Raw genomic sequence first — 21,965 nt, 5'->3', positions numbered from 1 at the left:
CTAGTTCTTCATGTAGTTCTTCCACACCTTTATTCATTCTCTTTATTTAAATTCAGTTCATCTCAAGTTTATTTGTATATTTATTTAAAGCAGCTTCACAAAAAATGTTTTCATTTAAAGCCGCAAGCATGTGGCAGTTATATGAAGAGTCTAATTGCAAAAATCCAAATCAAAAATCATGTTTTTTCATTTTCATTCCAATTCATCTCTATCAAACTGCAATTGGGTTATTTTAAGTAAAACTAACTAAAAAAAGATATAGCCGACACAATAAAAACATGATAACTTAATAAAAAACATGATTTTTGAACATTTTAAAAAACTTAAGTTCTTTAAAGTTATGTGTTTTAACTCTTTATATACAATTATAATACATTGTATGGGTCGAAATTATTATTACTGTTTTAAACAGATTTTTTTTTCAATATTTTGATTTTTTTTTTTTTGCTGATGTTCAAAGCTGACTGACATTTAAATATCAAATAATAAACAAATCATAAAACGAGTCAATATTTAAATTTCTTAATAGAACAAAACCAACCAATATCTTTTAATAGAACAACCAATATTTGAATATCTTAATGTAAATGACTGATTTAAATCTGTCAGCAAAACAAAAACAATTACATTTCAATATCTTAATAAAACGAAACTGAATGATATTTAAATGTTTTAATTTAATAAAACCTACCGATATTTAACAAAACTGAACGATATTTAAATATCTTATTTTGAAAAAACCCAAACAATATTTAAATATTTTAATTTAACAAACCCAACCAATATTCAGATATCTTTATTTAAAAAACCCAACCAATATTTAAATATTTTAATTTAAAAACCCAACCGATATTTAAATATCTTAATTTAAAAAACCCAACCAATATTTAAATATCTTATTTTAACAAAACTGACCAATATTTAAATATCTTAATTTAACAAACCAAACCGATATTTAAATGTCTTAATTTAACAAACTCAACCGATATTTAAATATCTTAGTTTAAAAAAATCTAACCGATATTTAAATATCGTAATTTAACAAACCCAACCGATATTTAAATATCTTAGTTTAAAAAAACCTTACTGATATTTTAATATTGTAATTTAACAAACCCAACCAATATTTAAATATTTTAATTTAAAAAAGCCAACCGATATTTAAATATCTTAATTTAACAAACCCAACCCATATTTAAATATCTTAGTTTAAAAAACCTAACTGATATTTTAATATCGTAATTTAACAAACCCAGCCAATATTTAAATATCTTAATTTAAAAAAGCCAACCGATATTTAAATCTTAATTTAACAAACCCAACCAATATTTAAATATCTTAATTTAAAAAAACAACACCAACCAATATTTAAAAATGTTAATTTAACAAACCCAACCAATATTTAAATATCTTGATTTTTAAAAGGCAACCGATATTTATATATCTTAATTTAACAAAACTGACAGAAATTGAAATATATTAATTTAACAAACTCGACCGATATTTAAATTGAGGCCCAGGTCAGTCCGAAGTTAGAAACAGTATAAAATATAAAGTATTGCAGAAAACAGTGATGCTGCACTGTTAAATACAGTATGATCTACAATCTAGTGTGTAAGCAGCTCAATTGTGTTTGTGACAGATCTCACTGAGAGTGTTTGGTTTCAGATAAACCCGCAGAAGAGCGAGCGCCCGTCTTCTTGGTTCCCAGCGAGCCTGTCAGCTCTAAAATGGTTCTGAGAGGAGAGATTCTGGATATGGAGTGCATCGCTGACGGCCTGTGAGTTCAGATCGCTCACATCTGTGTTCACACCTTCAGTTTAAATGAATGTGAAGTGTCAAGTAGTACATCGTGGCATTGTGGTTTGATTCCCAAAAGAATGCATGAACTGCTGAATGCATGTCAATGCCTGTTTGTTTGCTTTGGAGAAGACAGGTTTTCTGTGTTTACTTATGTCCCTCATATTCCCGTTCAGCCCCACTCCTACGGTCATGTGGGTTAAACGCAACGGTGAGATTCCCAACGGACGAGCTTCCTTCCTGAACTTCAATAAGACGCTGCGGATCATGGACGTGTCAGAGGCAGATGCTGGAGAATATCGCTGCATCGCCAAGAACCGACACGGCACTGTTCCCCACACCATCAGAGTCACGGTTAACGGTGAACACACAAACTATCACCGTACTGTCATTCTGCCTCAAATCACAGTCCTAATTCAAATTAAAGCTGTGCTTTGTATTGCTCAACATCACGCTTAAAGTACTGCGCATTAAATTTGGAGAATGATGAACAACCGATCGTATCATTGATGCTTTTTGAGAATTGTTTACTCCTGCTTGCAAAACCAACTGTTATTTAAATTCCTTATTTTCCTGATTTTTTAAATATTTTGTAATGTTTTTATTAATACATTTTCAGACTAACATTCTCTCACTTTAAGCAAAACTGACAGAAGTGTAAATGTTTGTTAGAAGAAAACAAACCGATATTTAAGAATCTTAATTTAACCAAACTGACTGATATTTAAACATTTTAAAATAATAAAGCTAACAGATATTTAAATATCTTAATTTAATGTAACTGCCCAATGTTTAAATTTGTCAATAAAAAACAGCTTACATTTAAGTATCTTAATTTAATGAAACTTACTGATATTTAAATATCTTAAAAGAATAAAACAAACCGATATTTACATTTCTTTATAGAACATAATTAACATAATTTGAATCTCTTATTAACAATTTAATGTAACTGCCCGATGTTTAAATCTGTCAATAAAAAAAAAACAACTTGCAGTGAAACATCTTAATTTAATGTGTAAAATTAAATATGTGTATATTTAAATATTTTATATGTAAAATTTTAATGGAAGAAAACCAACCGATATTGAAATACCTAAAGTTAACAAAACTGACTGATATTTAAATACCTTAAAAATTGAAAATAACGTATACTTAAATTTCTTAATAGAACAAAGCTGACCAGTATTTTAATTTCTCAATAGAACAAAACCAACTGATATTTAAATATCTGATTGTGGCAAAACTGACTGATATTTAAATATTTAATAGAAGAAAACCAACCGATATTTAAAAACCTTAATTTAACAAAGCTGACTGAAATGTATGTATTTTAAAAAAAATACAACAAACATATTTAAATTTCTTAATAGAACAATCGAAATTTAAATATCTTAATTTAACAAAACTGACTGATATTTTAATCTTAGATTGACAAACTGAACCGATACATAAATATCTTAATTTAACAAAAAAACTGACTGATATTTAAATCTCTTAATTAAAAAAAAACTAACCGATATTAAAATATCTTACTTTTTCAAAACTGACTGATATTTAAATATCTTAACAAATCCAACCGATATTTAAATATCTGAATTTAACAAGACTGACTGATATTTAAATATTTTAATAAATACAACCATTATTTAAATATCTTAAATTAACAAACCCAACCAATATTTAAATATCTTAAATTAACAAAACTGAACCAGTATTTAAATATCATAATTTAACAAAATTGACCAACATTTAAATCTCTTAATCGAACAATGTCAACAAAATTTTTCTTCTTTTAATAGAATAAAATAACAATATTTAACATTACTCTTTACTTAACAAAGTCAATCAATATTTATCAGTAATTAAATCTCTAAATAAAACAACCAAGCAACATTTGAGTGTCGTAATTTAACAAATACAAACCGATAATTAAATATCCTAATTAAACAAAACTGACTGATATTTTAATGTCTTAAAATACGGAACAATGCCAACCAAAATGTTATTGTCTAACAAAACTGACCATCATTTAAATATGTTACTTTATCAAAACTGCCTGAAATGTATATTTTTTAATAAAACAAAACCGAACAACATTGTAATCTTTTAAAGGAACACAGCCAATTAACATTTAAATCTCTAAAGGGTTCGTTTTCTAGATCATCATGCGTAATATTGATGTACTGTTGGGTTGATTGGCAGCGGCTCCGTACTGGATCAGCGCTCCCAGGAATCTGGTTCTGGCCCCGAAGGAGATGGGCATCATCACGTGCCGGGCTGCAGGACACCCCAAACCCACCATCCGCTGGCTCATGAATGGACTACCGATTGAGGGTCAGTGACTGTCATGTGTTTGAGCTGAGAGCTTCTTCAGCGCTGTGTGTGTGTGTGTGTGTGACGTTGTGTTGTTTGTGACAGATGCTCCCAAAGAGGCCAGCAGGAGAGTGGAAGAAGACACCCTCATATTCTCAGAGGTTCAGACGGGTTCCAGCGCTGTTTACCAGTGTAACGCCTCCAATCACTACGGATATCTACTGTCCAACGCCTTCGTCAACGTACTGGGTGAGAAAATAAGAATTTAACAAACCCAACCGATATTTAAATATTTTAAATTAACAAACTGAACCAATATTTAAATATCTTAATTTAACAAACTGACTGATATTTAAATATCTTTACAAACCCAACCGATATTTGAATATCTTAATTTAACAAACTCTCACCGATATTTAAATATTTTAATTTAACAAACCCAACTGATATTTAAATATCTTAATTTAACAAAACTGACTGATATTTAAATATCTTTACAAACCCAACCGATATTTGAATATCTTAATTTAACAAACTCTCACCGATATTTAAATATTTTAATTTAACAAACCCAACTGATATTTAAATATCTTAATTTAACAAAACTGACTGATATTTAAATATCTTTACAAACCCAACCGATATTTGAATATCTTAATTTAACAAACTTAACCAATATTTAAATATCTTAATTTAACAAAACTGACTGATATTGAAATACCTTAACAAACCCAACTGATATTTGAATATCTTAATTTAACAAATCCCCACCGATATTAAAATATTTTAATTTAACAATCCCAACCGATATTTAAATATCTTAATTTAACAAGACTAATCTGGTGTTAACCAGAAGGTGTTGCTTCTCTTTTATTACACTGTAATCAAGAGTAGGGCTGGGCGATATGGCAAAAAGCTAATCTCGATAATTTTTTCCCATATTGAACGATGACGATATATATTTCGATATAAGCTGTCGATGTTGCCAGCTTTAAAATAGTATCCCAATAATGACTAAAGCCACAAAAATTAAAGGATTCATTAAATTAAATTATTAAGTATAGTTTATTAACAAAAATCAGATTACAGGTTTGGCCTTAAAAATTAAAATAACTTACTAAAATAAATGAAAAAAGTTGTTAAAATTGTGACAGAGTATGGTAAATGAGAGTAAATGTACAAAATGTGAACATAAAATTATTGTAAAAACATTATTTGTAACACATTTATTTATTTATTTATTATTTGTTATTATTAACACAATTGTTTATTTTCTCTATTATAGGTTGAGCTATTTAAATTAGAGGCAACCACTGCATTTTGAAACAATCTACGGTATAAATATCAAAAAATTACGACACAGCTCTTTCTTAATCGTATTAAGTGCAGACAATTCAGCCAGAATCAAAGTAGGCTACTCTCTCATTATTCAAAGTGCAAATAGAGACGGAATATTTCAAGCATGATACAGAGCTATAGACATACACAACCTATTATAGTCTACATGCAGATAACAGCCTAGATATGTCATGTAGCCTAATTTGCGCGCATTGCGGAGTCACTCTCTAAACAAGGGGGATTTAAATTGCTTTTGAATGCGCGTGCGTTTTTTGCTTTCGGTTTCAGTTTTAACAATCGCGCCAAACTCTCAGCTGAGCTGAGAGTCACTTTTCAGATAGTCAAACCACTTACGGAATTCGTGCTACCTTTTTTGTCGACAACTTCAACATCTTTGGATAATAACTCGAGGTTAGTTTCTCTTTCGTCGCTGCTTCCACTCTCTTTTTTTTGTCGTCCTGGTGTAAGTTTGCTTCGCAAAGTGCTGTAGAAAATGAACTTTGTACTTTGACGTGCACACGCACGCTGCACGCTGATTGGCCGCTGTCGCATGTTTCTGCTGTATGATTGGCTCTTAGATTAATCCATATCGAGCAAAAATGTCTAGAGCTTATCATCGTTATTAACATAAATTTTATCGCGATTCGATATTATATCGTTTATCGGCCCAGCCCTAATCAAGAGCATTTTCCGATATGGTATTTCAGCTTGGTTTGGCAACCTTTGTGTACACTTAAAAGCCCAAATTACACAGTTAATGCAGAGAGCCATGAAAATAATGGGAGTTAAGCAGCATCCCACACTTCAGGCTCTTTTTAAAGAAACTTTTATTAGACAGGCTCAAAAAATTGTCTCAGATCCCACTCATGTCCTCCATTCTAAAAACCAACTTCTTCCTTTGGGAATACGCTTTAGAGTTCCTCGGTGTAGACTTAACCGTTTTAAGCAATCATTTGTCTCACTGTCTATTAAAGTATTAATTGATAAGTTAGCCAGAGGTCAACAATCCTAATTATTATTTTTTTTCCCTACTCCTTTTATTTTCATCTGGTGTATGCAATTTACATATGATTACGGTGACTAAAGGTGTGTTGCATAATGGGTAGGGTGCAATTTAGTTGCTTTGTTATCTTAATAATATTTAAATCTCTCAATAGAACAAAAAAACAGACTGATATTTAAATATCTTAATTTAACAAAACTGACTGATATTTAAATACCTTAACAAACCCCACCGATATATAAATATTTTAAATTATCAAACCCCACCGATATATAAATATCTTAAATTAGCAAACTGAATCAATATTTAAATATCTTAATTTAACAAAACCGACTGATATTTAAATATCTTTACAAACACAACCGATATTTAAATATCTTAATTTAACAAACCCAATTGTTCATGTCTTTCTTTCTTCAGTTGTAAAGAAATTATGTTTTTTGAGGAAATTAGTGGACATCTATGATGTTTCCACTTCCAAAATGCAGTTTAAATGCCAGTCCTGATTATTTTAATGATTTTACTGTCCTGAAATACTGATGAAATATTTATCAGTCATGTTTTTATTATTGTAGTATCATATGATGATGTTTGTGTTCCAGCGGAGCCGCCGAGAGTCCTGACGCCGCCTAATATAGTCTATCAGGTCATTATGAACAAACCCACGCTGCTGGAGTGTTTGACGTTCGGATCGCCCGTCCCGACCATCACATGGTGAGACCGCTGACCGCGCACTGACACTGTTTACTGGAGCTTTTCATTTTTATTGGCCTTCATTAGAGAACTGCAGGCCTGATTCTGCTGCGGTGCATTGTGGGCTCTCTCTCATGATTTATTTTGGCTGTGGGAATTGTGTACTGCAAATTTCAGGCCGGTTGTCTCTCCGTATTTAAAGCACAGTGCAATGTGATTGTCTTGAGCAGGTTTAAGGACAGCCGCTCCAGCATGTTGGAGGGAAATGCTTACGTCTTCCATGAGAATGGAACGCTGGAGATCCACATGTCTCAACCCACAAACAGCGGGAAATACACCTGCGTGGCCCGGAATAACCTCGGCATCTCGGAGAACCACGTCTACCTGGAGGTCAAAGGTAAGAGATTCAGCACCAAGCCACTTTATCACTGTTCATCAAATCAAAATACTGATTTAAATAAATAAATTGTGTGTATATATGTATATATTTGAATAAATAATACAAATGGATTGAATAAAATATAAATATTTACAAAAATATTTTTAATTAATTCATAATTTATAATACTTAATTACAAAACAATGATTGAAAAACAAAGGATAAAAATATTATTAAACTAAATAAATAAAAAATATTACAAAAAATAATACAAAATAATTATTTAAATAATATTATATTTTAACATGATTTTATTTATTTAAAACAATTATTTAAACAAATAAATAAATAATAAGAGAATTATTCAAATAAATATATAAATATATTTATAAAAGTTATTTGAAATAAAAATGCTTAAACAAATTAATTTTATAAATATTTTTTTTAAATTAATTAATAATAAATATAAAAAACAATGATTTAAATAAATAAATGATAAAAAATATGATTAAACAAACTAAATAAACACAAATATTAAAATAAATACAAATACAAATAATTATTTAAATAATATAATATTTTTAACATGATTTGATTTATTTAAAACAACTATTTAAACAAATAAATAATAAAAGCAGGATTTAAATAAATATAGAAATAAATAAATAAATGAAAATGGATTTGAATAAATAAACAAATTTTAATTATTTAAATCAAAAATAAAAATGTGTTGACATTTATATATGTGTACATTAAAACGATATATAAAATATACTTGTGTAGCACATAAATGAATAAATATAACGTAATTTCCAAAAAAAATTATTTTACACTGTATAAATTACAGTGCCTTTAACTTTTAGGTTAGGGGATAATTATATTTGTGGGTCTGTGGCATCTTAAAAACTGAAAACCTCCAGTCTAAATAATGAGAGATAGTATTTTGAGTTGTGAGAGTGTTTCAGTGCGTGTTCACTTTTAAAATGAATGGACGTGGATATTGGTCTTAATGGCTCCAGTATCCCATCATACGTTGTGTTTAGAGGCTCCAAGCCTTAGCTTGCATGTTTTCACTTTTGAAACGGCACTTAAGCGGATCTCTGAAGAGCACAACAGGAAGTGTGCTGTATTAAGAGCATTAGGAAACGATCCATCAGTGGATCATCAGACCTCATGAGAAACGGACATGATAAGGGTCCAAATGACTAGTTTGACTCAATGAGAATGTGTAGAGGATTACCAAGGTTTTCTCATCCTTTCAGAGCCCACACGGATCCTGAGGCCGCCGGAGTACCGTGTGGTCCAGAGGAACCGAGACGTGGTGTTCGAGTGTAAAGCCAAGCACGACCCGTCCCTTGTGCCCACCATGACGTGGCTGAAAGATGACGGAGAGCTGCCGGATAATGAGAGGTTTGAGATTCACACATATTCACAATCTTTCATATTTTTGGCTTTCAAACACTTTTAGGTGAGTAACAGTTTGAGCAGATGTTGCAGACATTATAAGTGTGGTTAGTGTAAAGGAGGCACAGGTAAACCTCACTCCCCTGCAGTCTTTAGCCTTCTTGTTAGTGTCCCCATCTCCTAAGTCGGAGACCCCAGTTCGAGACCCACTCAGAGCAGGTGTAGGGGTTACATTGGTGCCGTGACCCGGATGGGAGTGAGGTTTAAGGGGGTGAGTGTAACGGTGGCCAGCGGTAGGTGCTGCTCAGTTAAACCTCACTCCCCTGATCTCAAGAGGTACATTAGCGACAGATGCTAGTGGCTCCAGTCTTTAGCCTTCTTGTTAGTGTCCCCATCTCCTAAGTTGGAGACCCCAGTTCGAGACCCACTCAGAGCAGGTGTAGGGGTTACATTGGTGCCGTGACCCGGATAGGAGTGAGGTTTAAGGGGGTGAGTGTAACGGTGACCAGCGGTAGGTGCTGCTCAGTTAAACCTCACTCCCCTGATCTCAAAAGGTGCACTAGCGACAGATGTTAGAGGCTGCCGTCTTTAGCCTCCTTGTTAGTGCACCCGCCTCCCATGCTGGAGACCCAAGTTCGAGACCCACTCAGAGTGGGTGGGAGTAGAACCCAGGTGTAGGGGTTACATTGGTGCCGTGACCCAGATGGGAGTCAAGTTTAATAGGGTGAGTGTAACAGAGGCCAGCGGTAGGTGCTGCTCAGTTAAACCTTACTCCCCTGATCTCAAGAGGTACATTAGCGACAGATGCTAGTGGCTCCAGTCTTTAGCCTTCTTGTTAGTGTCCCCATCTCCTAAGTTGGAGACCCCAGTTCGAGACCCACTCAGAGCAGGTGTAGGGGTTACATTGGTGCCGTGACCCGGATAGGAGTGAGGTTTAAGGGGGTGAGTGTAACGGTGACCAGCGGTAGGTGCTGCTCAGTTAAACCTCACTCCCCTGATCTCAAAAGGCGCACTAGCGACAGATGTTAGAGGCTGCCGTCTTTAGCCTCCTTGTTAGTGCACCCGCCTCCCATGCTGGAGACCCAAGTTCGAGACCCACTCAGAGTGGGTGGGAGTAGAACCCAGGTGTAGGGGTTACATTGGTGCCGTGACCCAGATGGGAGTCAAGTTTAATAGGGTGAGTGTAACAGAGGCCAGCGGTAGGTGCTGCTCAGTTAAACCTTACTCCCCTGATCTCAAGAGGTACATTAGCGACAGATGCTAGTGGCTCCAGTCTTTAGCCTTCTTGTTAGTGCACCCGCCTCCCATGCCGGAGACCCGAGTTCGAGACCCCCTAGGAGCGCATCCTGGTTTAGGGGTTACATTAGGATGAGTTACTCAAAGTGCTGATGAAGCAGATCTTTAGTGTACTGTGAGGAGCTGATCTGAGGGTTTTGTGATAACAGATTTAGAGTGGATTCAGACAGTCTGACCATCACAGATGTCACGGAGAGCGACGCGGGGACGTACACGTGTGTCATGAACACCACGCTGGACCAGGACTCGGCCAGCGCTCAGCTCACGGTGGTCGGTGAGTGTTGACGGTTTTCTGATGTTTGTGTGCTAACCAAGTGATTAGATCCAGTTCCTCTCTGGATTCATTCAGATAGCCAACTAATATAATAATAATAATAATAATAATAATAATAATAATAATAATAATAATAGTAATACAAACTAGATTAAGCTAACTAGACTGATAAATAAACAATTTATTTAAACAGGATTTAAACAGGTGCTTAAAGTACTTTGAATTTGATATTTTGAAATGTAAGGTCTGGAAAACCCTTGAAAATAGCAATATTCCTGAAGGTACTTGAAAAGTTCTTGAATTATTGAAAGACAATTTATTTAAATAAGGGTTTAAATTTGTCAGTAAGCAGATTCAAAAAACATACCGGTTTCACTTATTTTAGTTAATGTCAGAAAACAGTCGAGCTAAGCCAGTAGTAGTACTGACAGATGTGAAAAGAGGAACAGATTAACCGAATCAATTGACTAATTTACGCTGGAACCACTCTGATTGATTCAAACTCGTGACTTTGATCATTCATTTCAAGCGATTCACTAGCAAAAACCAGATCAAATTATAAGCGCCATTCATTTTAGAATTTCATCATCGTGTGTAATGATTTTTTAAAAAAAATTGTAAACTTTTAATCACTTAAACCAATGCGTCGCAAAATTATTCACTCTTTTAAAGCGCTGCAATAGGATTGCTTATTGCAAATAATTTGTTTCAAATCGAGACTTCATATCAGTTTCACAAATCATTTGATTTAGATCAGAACAGGTTTGTGAATCATTTCACAAATTGAATGATTTAAATCAAATGATTCGCGATACACAAAATTCCAGTTGAAGTCTATTATTCGCACTCCACACTCCGAGTCCTCATCTGAAATGAGGGTTCGCAAATCATTTGATTTACATCAGAACTTCAGAGCTTGGAGCATGAATTATTTGATTCAGATTGAGATTTTTAGAGCGCGGACTGCAAATTAACTGAGATCTCTGACTGAAGTCCTTGAAAATCAAAAAAGTAGTGCTTGAAATGTCCTTGAAAGTCCTAGAATTTTCAGAATGAGATTTTAAATAAGAAATGAAAAACTTAAAAGTAGAGAAAAACATAATAGAAAACAAGGAGAAAGTGAAATAATGAAAAGATGTAAACAAATCAATCAATCAATCAATCAAAATTGATTAAAATAAATAATTAACAGTTGATTTAAAATCAGTTAATAAAAGTAAAAATGAATATTTTAAAATATTGACAGAAAATAACTCTACGCAAATAAAAATTGATAGAAAGGTGCATTTTATAATTATTTCAGCTGGAAGTATGCAATTGTCTGTAAATTAATGTGTCTTCCTCACTCCTCTAACCCCGCCCACTCAGAGGCCCCGCCCACTCCCACTGTGATCTACGGTAAACACACAGCACATCACATCCCATAATGCTCTGGGCTTGTGTGTGTGGTGAGGTTCATGGAGCATGCTGTCGTGTGATCACATTGATCCGTCTTCTGATTTTACTTTGGAATCATTCATTTTTAATTTCCACATGAAGACGTCTGTGGAGTTTGCATGACTCATCGTGTGAATGCGCTGTGATTGGTGTATGTGCCGACGCGTGGCTGATGATGTCATCGCGAGGCATGTGCTCGTCCGATCACGTGATTACGAGTCGATGAGTTGATTCGTGCTTGTGTTGACAAAAGCATGCTGTCATTAATAAAGCAAAGTGTAAAATACTTTTTTCTAGAATAAATACAATATCTACCAGATTTTTCTCTTCATTTGCTCCCCCACACTTCTTTACTTTGCCAGCTATTTTTAAAACATTTCACTCACAAATACATCTGAGGTTGAATAGCTGACTGTTAAATCAAATTCTGTAATTCTGTTGGTACTGGATCAACTCAGTTTGATCCAATACCAACACACATTGTCAAAACATTCTGCCTTCTCTCTTTTCTCTAGATTTAAAATAGCTGCTGTAACCCCAGTGCTTGATAACAGTCCTGAGTAACTGTAGACCATTTTCCAACCTCCAAGTATTGGACAAAAAACTAATTTGTCTCATTTGCACAAACGCAGTCTAAATGAAACTGGTCTGGTTTTCACCATCTCCATAGTACAGAAACTGCTCTTTTAAGAGTATTGAATGACCTCTGACTCTGATAGCCTCATCCTTCTGCTCATCTGATCTGAGTGCAGATTTTGATACTGATTTTCATTCAGTATTCTATATTAATTATCTGCTTTCGGCAGGTCTCATATCCCGTGGTGTACCTCAAGGTTCGGTTCTCGGCCCACTTCGGTTTCTAATCTACATGCTTATTTTTGGTCAAATCGCTCAGCCTTATGTACTTGCGTAGTCATGCTGATGATGCACAAATCTATCTCACGGTCTAGCCTGATTCTGTTTGTCCTCCCCGTTCCATCACTTCCTGCCAAAGGATGGATGCTGAAAACTACTTAAACCTGAACGCTGACAAAACAAAAATGGCTAATTCCCTTATGTCATCCCGTCATGACATCTCTGTTCATATCGATTGAGTTACAGTAAATTCTTCATCCTGGGGTTATAATTTGATTCTAAATTATGCTTTGAACCTCATATCAACTAGCTTGATGTGCAAGGACACTATTGGAATTACTACATTGATTATTATTCTGCTTCTTCCTTTCCAAAACGAATCACATTTTTGAGGCCCTAAACGTGCTCGAAAACTCTTGAAACTGAAGTGGCAAAAATGTACGTCTGATATAGGTTTCTGAGGTGGGTGTGGCAAAATGGCTCAATAGCGCCACCTATTCACTTTCAATGAAGTGCCCCTCCCGCTACGTTTCACATCAGTGTCAAAAATCGGCACACACATCTAACACACCAATACCTACAAAATAGTCTCTTGGAGTAAAATCCGAAACCCAACAGGAAGTTGGATATTTTTCATTTTCTTGGCAAATTTTGTGTTGTTTTTGGCATTTTCAGGCATTGTACTTTAACAAACTCCTCCTAGAGATTTATTCAGATCAACACCAAAACTGGTCAGTCTGTTCTGAAGCCCTTTGTTACATTAAATTGTTAAGATCTTGAGTTTTCGTTGAAGGACGTGTCCGTGACGGCCTGACAAATTTTGATGTTTCACAAAACATTGAAATTTGAAATGAAACTGAAAGTTGTTCTAACTCAGGCATACAATGTCCAATCTGCACCAACATTTATGTTTGATAAGAGTCCTGACCTGAAGAGATTGTTCATGCCCATATTCAGTTAAAGTCATAAAGAAATTGACATTTTACACTGTAACAAGCTCCTCCTAGAGATTTAATGACAACAACATTATATTTGGTCAGTCTAATCTAAAGGCCTTTGCGATGTTAAATTGCAAAAATCTTGAGTTTTCGTTAAAGGGCGGTGTGACAAATTACGATGTTTCACCATGGGAATAGAAATTGTTGTAACTTAGCCGTACAAAGTCTGATCTGCCCCAAACATCTCACATAGATATGAGTCCTGGCCTGAACTCATCTGAAGGCCAATATTTAAATATAATTATAGCGCCACCTGCTGGCAACAGGATATTTCATGCTTTGCACTAACTCAAACATACCAAGTTCAATCTGCAACAAACTTCATATGTTGAATAAAAGTGCTGGCCTGAACACATCTACATGCCAATAATCAGTTATAGTCATAGAGCCACCAGCTGGCAGCAGGAAGTTTGGCACATATAAATTACTTTGACATATTCCTCCTATATTTGCCACTTTAAATGCATATTGCCCACCGTTTGCTGTTTTCCTAAAGCCTAAAGCCTAAAGATTGTTTGTATATACAAGCCTTGCAAAATTACAAAGATGCCAAACTGTTATCCATGCTTTTGTAACCTCCATTCTGGATTAATATAACTGTTTTGTTTTGTGTCCAACCCACTGAACTACTTCAAGACTCCACTCCTCATGTCCTTTGTCAATCACATTCGGTTCAAAATACTTACCCAGTACCTAGTTTTTAAGGCCTACCATGGTATAGCACTTTCATATCTTACAGAATTAATACACCCTTAAGTTCCTGCCCACACTCTTAGAACCAGTTCTGAGAATTAGCTTGAAACACCCAAGTTAGGTGTAGTCTTTTCTAAGGTTTGGAATAAGCTGCCAAATCACCTCTTCACAATATGTTTCATTAACTGATTGTTTCTTTTTATTGCAAAATCTATGCTTGTTTCGGTTATCATCTTTTATGTCTTTTGTGACCCTGGGGCACAAAACCAGTCTTAAGTAGCTTGGGTATATTTGTCGCAATAGCCAAAAATACAATGTATAGCTCAAAATTATTGATAGATTATGCCAAAATCATTAGGATATTAAGTAAAGATCATGTTCCATGAACATATTTTGTACATTTCCTAAACTTAATTTCTGATTAGTAATATGCATTGCTAAGAACTCAATATTTAAATTTTTTTTCACCCTCAGATTCCAGATTTTCAAATAATTGTATCTCGGCCAAATATTGTCCTATCCTAACAAACCAGACATCGGTGGAAAATTTATTTAGCTTTTAGACAATGTATAAATCTCAATTTTAAAAAAAATTGACCTTTATGACTGGTTTTGTGGTCCAGGGTCACATATGTTATATCCTTGATTGTATATCTGTATTATTTGTATTATTTAAAGTGTCTTTCGGTTCTTGAAGGCGCTATAGAAGTAAGATGTATTATTATACTATTATTTATATAAGCCCTGTTTGACTCTACAGAGCAGCCGGGAGTACCGACCGATCTGGAGCTGACGGATCCAGGAGCGAGAAGCGTTCAGCTCACCTGGACACCTGGAGAAGAACACAACAGCCCTATCAAGAGTATGACACACACACACACACACACACACACACACACACACACACACACCTGTGTTCATGCTTTTGCAGCTCTTGGAATTAATATTGGCTGTGAAGTGTTTTTTCTGAATGACCTTGTGTTTTTGCCGTGTCAGAGTTCCTGATCCAGTATGAGGACGCTCTCCACCAGAGCGGTGTGTGGCACAATCTGACCGAGGTTCCTGGAACCAAGACTACGGCTCACCTGAAGCTCTCTCCGTACGTCCACTACAGCTTCAGAGTGCTGGCGCTCAACGACGTGGGCTTCAGCCGTCCGAGCGCGCCCTCGCACCAGTTCAGGACCGCCCCCGCAGGTACGACACACACTCTCACGCTCACACCTGTGTTCACACGCATCCGCTCGTCTCTAACGCTTCTCTGATGCCCACAGCTCCGGACGAGAACCCCACTGAGGTCAAAGGTCACGGCACCGAGCACAATAATCTGGTCATCACATGGAAGGTGAGACGCTGGTTGTTAATAAACACCTCATATGATGTTCATTGAGCCCTGTGAATTTTCCCTAAATTCAGTGTTTGTTTGGTTTGTTAATTTATCTGTTAATACAAATGTAACATCAAAAACAGTGGCAGTACAATGAAGGCAAAACACATTAATAATTTAACTAGACCAAAAAAGTTTATCAAGACAAACTTTAGATTGGCTTGAGAAAGCCTAGCTTGAAAGTTTGAAGCAGCTGTAAAAGCTTGAAGTTTTGAACTTTATATAGATAGATTAGATGATTAGCATGTTGTTAGCATGATTTTAACATTTTTGATTAGCAAGATACTCGCATGTCATTAGCTATTTGCTAGCATGTTTCTATCATTATTAGCAAATTATTGTCATGTTACTAGCATGTTTTAGCACGATTAGCAAGTTACTTGCATGTCATTAGCATGTTTCTAACATGATTAGCAAGTTTCTAGCATTATTAGCAAGTTGCTAGCACGTTTCTAACTTGTTTCTATCATGATTAAGTTGCTAGCATGTTTCCAACATGTTTCTAGCATGATTAGCAAGACACTAGCATGTCATTAGCATGTTTGTAACATGATTGGAAAGTTTCTAGCATGTTTCTAGCATTATTAGCAAGCTGCTAGCACATTTCTAACATGTTTCTATCATGATTAAGTTGCTAGCATGTTTCCAACATGATTAACAAGTGGCTAGCATGTTTCCAGCATGTTTTTAGCATGATTAACAAGTTGCTAGCACATTTCTAACATGTTTCTATCATGATTAAGTTGCTAGCACATTTCTAACATGTTTCTATCATGATTAAGTTGCTAGCATGTTTCCAACATGATTAACAAGTGGCTAGCATGTTTCCAGCATGTTTTTAGCATGATTAACAAGTTGCTAGCACATTTCTAACATGTTTCTATCATGATTAAGTTGCTAGCATGTTTCCAACATGATTAACAAGTGGCTAGCATGTTTCCAGCATGTTTTTAACATGATTAACAAGTTGCTAATACATTTCTAACATGTTTCTATCATGATTAAGTTGCTAGCATGTTTCCAACATGATTAACAAGTGGCTAGCATGTTTCCAGCATGTTTTTAGCATGATTAACAAGTTGCTAGCACATTTCTAACATGTTTCTATCATGATTAAGTTGCTAGCATGTTTCCAACATGATTAACAAGTGGCTAGCATGTTTCCAGCATGTTTTTAGCATGATTAACAAGTTGCTAGCACGTTTCTAACATGTTTCTATCATGATTAAGTTCCTAGCATGTTTCCAACATGTTCCTAGCATGATTAGCAAGTTGCTAGCATGTTTCTAGCATTATTAGCAAGTTTAAGCATGTTTCTAACCAGTTTCTATCATGATTAAGTTGCTAGCATGTTTCCAACATGTTTCTAGCATGACAAGTTGTTAATATGTTTAACAAGTGGCTAGCATGTGTTCAGCATTATTAGCAAGTTGCTAGCACGTTTTAACATTGCTAGCATGTTTCCAGCATGTTTCTAGCATGATTAGCAAGTTGCTAACATGTTTCTAGCATTATTAACAAGTTGCTAACACGTTTCTAACATGTTTCTATCATGATTAAGTTCCTAGCATGTTTCCAACATGTTTCTAGCATGATTAGTGCTATTTACATGTCATAAGCATGACTGACAAGTTACTAGCATATGTCTAGCATGATTAGCAAGTTACTAGCATGATGTGTAATGTAAGTTTGTGTTTGTGTGGGGCAGCCGCTGACTCCTCTGCAGGCCAATGGTCCGGGTCTGAAGTATAAGGTGATGTGGCGTCAGCGGGATACGGAGAAGAGCTGGGCTTCGGTCAGCGTGGCTAACGTGTCTAAGTTTGTGGTTTCGGGGACGCCCACGTTTGTGCCGTATGAGGTGATGGTTCAGGCGCTGAACGACTACGGTCCCGGACCAAACCCCAGCTCTGTGATCGGATTCTCCGGAGAGGACTGTGAGTGACGCTTTCAGAACTTCACATGCCTGTATATGCTTGTTTAGCGGAACGCTGCTAATCCCACAATGCACCTGTGCAGTTCCGTCGGCAGCTCCGGGAGACGTGAGGGTCCTGGTGCAGAACAGTACTCTGGCTGAGGTGCGCTGGAGCCCCGTTCCGCTCGAATCCGTCCGCGGTCTCCTGCAGGGATATAAGGTTTTACGATTTTTAATGTTTTATTTGTTTGAATGTTTATTTGATCCAAAGTACAGCAAGTAAAATTTTGAAATATGTTTACTATTTAAAATAACTGTTGTCTATTTGAATACATTCTAAAATGTAATTTATTTTTGTGATCAAAGCCGAATTTTCAGCATCGTCTTCATTGTCACACAATCCTTCGGAAATCATTCTGATATTCTGATTTGCTGCTCAAAAACATGTTGAAAACAGTAGATTTGTTTCAGGTTTCTTTGATGAATAGAAAGTTCAGAAGAACAGCATTTACCTGAAATAAAAATCTTTTGTAACAACCCTCAAAAAAAAACAAGCTTTTGAATGGTAAAGTGTATAATGTTACAAAAGCATTTTATTTCAGATAAATGCTGATTTTTTTTAAATCTTTCTATTCACCAAAGAGCTGTTTTAAATATTAGAATGATTTCTGAAGGATCATGTGACGCTAAACTCGAGTAATGATGCTGAAAATTCAGCTTTAAAATCACAGGAATAATTTTCATTTTAAGATATTTTCAAATGGAAAGCAGTTAGTTTAAATAGTAGAAATATTCCACAATAGTACTGCTTTTGCTGTACATTGGATCATATAAATGCAGGCTTTGGATAAAAGCATCTGTTAAATGTCTAAATGTAAATGTCTTACATTTTAAAATCATTTATAGAGGAAGTTTAATCTCATATCAGTCTAACATGACATATTTCTTGGCACACTCGTTTTATGCGTATTTGGCGTCATCTATATTTGTTAGTGTATTATTGACATGTCAAAGTCTACACCCTGAATATAAGATGACTGCATGTTTTCTGATGTATTTCCAAGAAAAAAAAAAAAAAACATTGTCTTATATTTGGGTCAATACAGTATTAATTTATCTATTCTTTGCATTTATTTTATATTTTTTAAATTTTGTTTATCATAGTTTGTTCATATTTAGAACTATTTGTATTTTTGTCATTTTCAGTAGTTTGTGTGTATTTGTGTGTTTATATGTCAATTTTTTTTTATAAATTTTTAGTTTAGTTTAGTTATTTTCGTACTTTTACTGAGGTTGTGCTGTTGTCTGTATTTAGGTGCATTACCAACGTGAGCGCAGTTTACACCGACACAACTCTCATCACGGCAAACAGAGGACTGAGATCTTCAACCCCAACAAAACCAATGGAAAACTGCCTGATCTGCAGCCCTACAGCGCCTACAATCTGCACGTGACGGCCTTCAACGGCCGAGGAGAAGGTCCCGCCAGCGCTGTGCAGCGGTTCGAGACGCCTGAAGGAGGTAAGAGTGGCGTGAACATTATTACAATTCACAACAGAGAACATGATCAAAACCAAATAACCACAAACCTGTCAGCAGAATCCAACTTTGACAGAAAATTCATCTAAAGTGGCTCTTAGATGCATTTACGCAGACTGTGCATAAATAATGGTCTAAATTAGGGCTAGGCGATATGGCAAAAAAATTCATTTTTTTTTTACAATTTTTCAAGTCTCAGTTTATTTACAAAGCACACTTAAAAAAAAAACTACATTTGACCAATGTGCTGTATAACACATGATTTAACTGAAGAAGATGAATGAAAGAAGAAAAAGCCAAACACAATGATCTTCTTTTTTTTATTCAAACACATTCAGGATTTGACATCGGAAAGACAGGCACAGAGTGAGTTTACCTAATTTTTGTGCTTTGGGGCAGATAAAGTTGAGTATCATCTGCATAGCAGTGAGCACAGGCCATGCTTATCAAACATTGAGGCTAAAGGAAGCATATATAAAGAAAACAATAAAGGGGCCAAAATAGAGCCTTGGGGGACCCCACAGGTCTGAGGGACTGCCCCTGAATAATATCATCTAATATTAATTGAGAGGCTTGTTCTATATTTCTATTTTTTTATCCTCGTATTTCAGTTAAAGTCATAAAACAATCAAGCTAAGACAGTAGTAGTACTGACAGTGTGGTGTAAATATGACTGAAGATGTAAAAAAGAGGACCAGATGAAGCAAATCAATTGTGTCATTTACACTGGAACTACTCCGATTGATTCAAACTCCTGACTTTGATCATTTATTGCAAAAACCAGATCATATTAAAAAGAGCCTTTCATTTTTGAATTTCAATGAAATGGTGAAATGGATCTTTTCGGTTTGTGAAATAATTCACAAATTGAATGATTCAAATCAAATGGTTTACACAAATTTAGATATGCAAAGTTCTGATCTTAGTCGAATGATTCACGCTCCGAGACAGATTCACGAATCATTATTCAGATCAGAACCTCGGAGCATGAATTATTTGATTCGCATATAGTGAATCATTTGTTTCAGATCAGGATTTCCGAAAGGTTTTGCAAGTTTTTGTATATTTTTTTTTATTAAACATTTGAAAACATCAAACAATTAATGCAGTACAGTTTTTAAAAAACTAAAAAAAGAAACACAAATACAAATCCCTCAAGAAAATTAACTGTGGTTTAACTATAATAAATGTGTAGTATGCTTCACTTTATTTTTGCCATTTAGTTTTATTAATATATTTTTATCAAATTATCTTTTTTTTATTATTTGAAAGAGAAGACATAGTTCAATAAGTGAGATCTCTGATTGAAAATCAAAAAAGTAGTCCTTGAAAGTCCTGGAAATTAATTTTACAGTATCTGTACGAACCCTGAAATAATCTTAAACGGTTGACAAACGGCCTGTACGGTTGCTAATGTCATTTAACACGGCTGCTGTGTGTTTGTGTTCCAGTTCCAGGTGCACCGTCCTCCTTCGGGGTTTCTTTCTCCGATCTGGACTCTCTGACGCTGCAGTGGAGTCCACCTCACGAGAGGAACGGACGTCTGACCGGATACACCCTCAAATATCAGACCGGTGAGAACACCTGAGCAGCTCTTTGATTTAAGACCCGTTCACACTGGGAACCGTAACCGAAACTGAAGTCACACCCTCTAATGTTGATCTGTGGTGTTTCCACAAGCGTATGCCACATCACAACACTTATCTCCTTCAAGAGTTTCATTCATATTTTAATCTGAACGGATGCAGTGTGCAGCTTTTCAATTCTTAAACGACCTATTTTCCGTACAAAAAAGTAAAGCTAATGCAACTTGTTCTGAAAATGATTTCAGCGATGTTGCTCCTCTGTGAAGTTCACTTCCAAAATAAAAATGTACAGATAATTTACTCACCCCTTGTCATCCAAGATGTCTTTCTTTCCTCAGTCGTAAAGAAATCATGTTTTTTGAGGAAAACATTTCAGGAGTGTTCTCCATATAGTGGACTTCTATGGTGCCCTGAGTTTGAACTTCCAAAATGCAGTTTAAATGCAGCTTCAAAGGACTCCGATCCCAGCCGAGGAAGAAGAGTCTTATCTAGCGAAACAGTTGGTTATATTCTAAAAAAAATTACATTTATATACATTTTAACCTCAAATGCTTATCTTATCTAGCTCTGTCTGAACTCTGTTCACTCCTGTTCAAGACAGTTAGGGTTATGTCAAAAAACTCACATCTCACTTTCTCCTCCAACTTCAAAATCGTCCTACCTTTTGTATCTTCTTTGTAAACTGGAGTAAAAAAGTTGGAGGAGAAAATGAGAAAGCCACAGAGTTCACACAGATCTAGACAAGATGAGAATTGGAGGGTAAAAAGTATATAAATTGTAAATTCTTTTAGAAAATAACCAATCGTTTCTCTAGATACGACCTTTCTTCCTCAGCTGGGTTCGTTTAGAGTCCTTTGAAGATGCATTTTAACTGCATTTTGGAAGTTTAAACTCGTGGGCACCATAGGAGTCCACTTTATGGGGATAAATCCTAGAAAGCTGTTTTTCAAGCAACAATTTACATAAAGAAAGACATGAACATCTTGGATGACAAGGGGGTGAATACATTATCTGTAAATTGTTTTGGAAGTGAACTTGTTTTTGGCGCCCATGTGTTTT

General features: G+C 35.2%; 2 protein-coding genes across 2 annotated transcripts in view; both read left to right on the top strand.

Moving 5' to 3' along the window:
* LOC141301106 (neuronal cell adhesion molecule-like) overlaps positions 1 to 21,965 on the top strand; it is a 94,218-nt gene that overhangs the window by 8,660 nt on the left and 63,593 nt on the right. Inside the window, exons 6-21 of the mRNA XM_073831356.1 lie at positions 1,669 to 1,780; positions 1,977 to 2,161; positions 4,006 to 4,137; positions 4,222 to 4,365; positions 7,060 to 7,171; positions 7,381 to 7,547; positions 8,792 to 8,939; positions 10,379 to 10,503; positions 11,872 to 11,901; positions 15,247 to 15,348; positions 15,483 to 15,680; positions 15,758 to 15,828; positions 17,579 to 17,804; positions 17,887 to 18,002; positions 19,098 to 19,302; positions 20,772 to 20,894. Coding sequence (XP_073687457.1) covers positions 1,669 to 1,780; positions 1,977 to 2,161; positions 4,006 to 4,137; positions 4,222 to 4,365; positions 7,060 to 7,171; positions 7,381 to 7,547; positions 8,792 to 8,939; positions 10,379 to 10,503; positions 11,872 to 11,901; positions 15,247 to 15,348; positions 15,483 to 15,680; positions 15,758 to 15,828; positions 17,579 to 17,804; positions 17,887 to 18,002; positions 19,098 to 19,302; positions 20,772 to 20,894 — 2,196 coding nt within the window. The remainder of the gene's footprint in view (positions 1 to 1,668; positions 1,781 to 1,976; positions 2,162 to 4,005; positions 4,138 to 4,221; positions 4,366 to 7,059; positions 7,172 to 7,380; positions 7,548 to 8,791; positions 8,940 to 10,378; positions 10,504 to 11,871; positions 11,902 to 15,246; positions 15,349 to 15,482; positions 15,681 to 15,757; positions 15,829 to 17,578; positions 17,805 to 17,886; positions 18,003 to 19,097; positions 19,303 to 20,771; positions 20,895 to 21,965) is intronic.
* The window catches only part of LOC141301104 (neuronal cell adhesion molecule-like), a 151,662-nt gene that overhangs the window by 66,183 nt on the left and 63,514 nt on the right, over positions 1 to 21,965 (top strand). The gene's annotated exons all lie outside the window — the stretch shown is intronic.

The sequence above is a fragment of the Garra rufa genome, chromosome 25 (genome assembly GCF_049309525.1).
Source record: "Garra rufa chromosome 25, GarRuf1.0, whole genome shotgun sequence".
NCBI lineage: Eukaryota > Metazoa > Chordata > Actinopteri > Cypriniformes > Cyprinidae > Garra > Garra rufa.
This window is presented reverse-complemented; position numbering and strand designations above follow the sequence as displayed.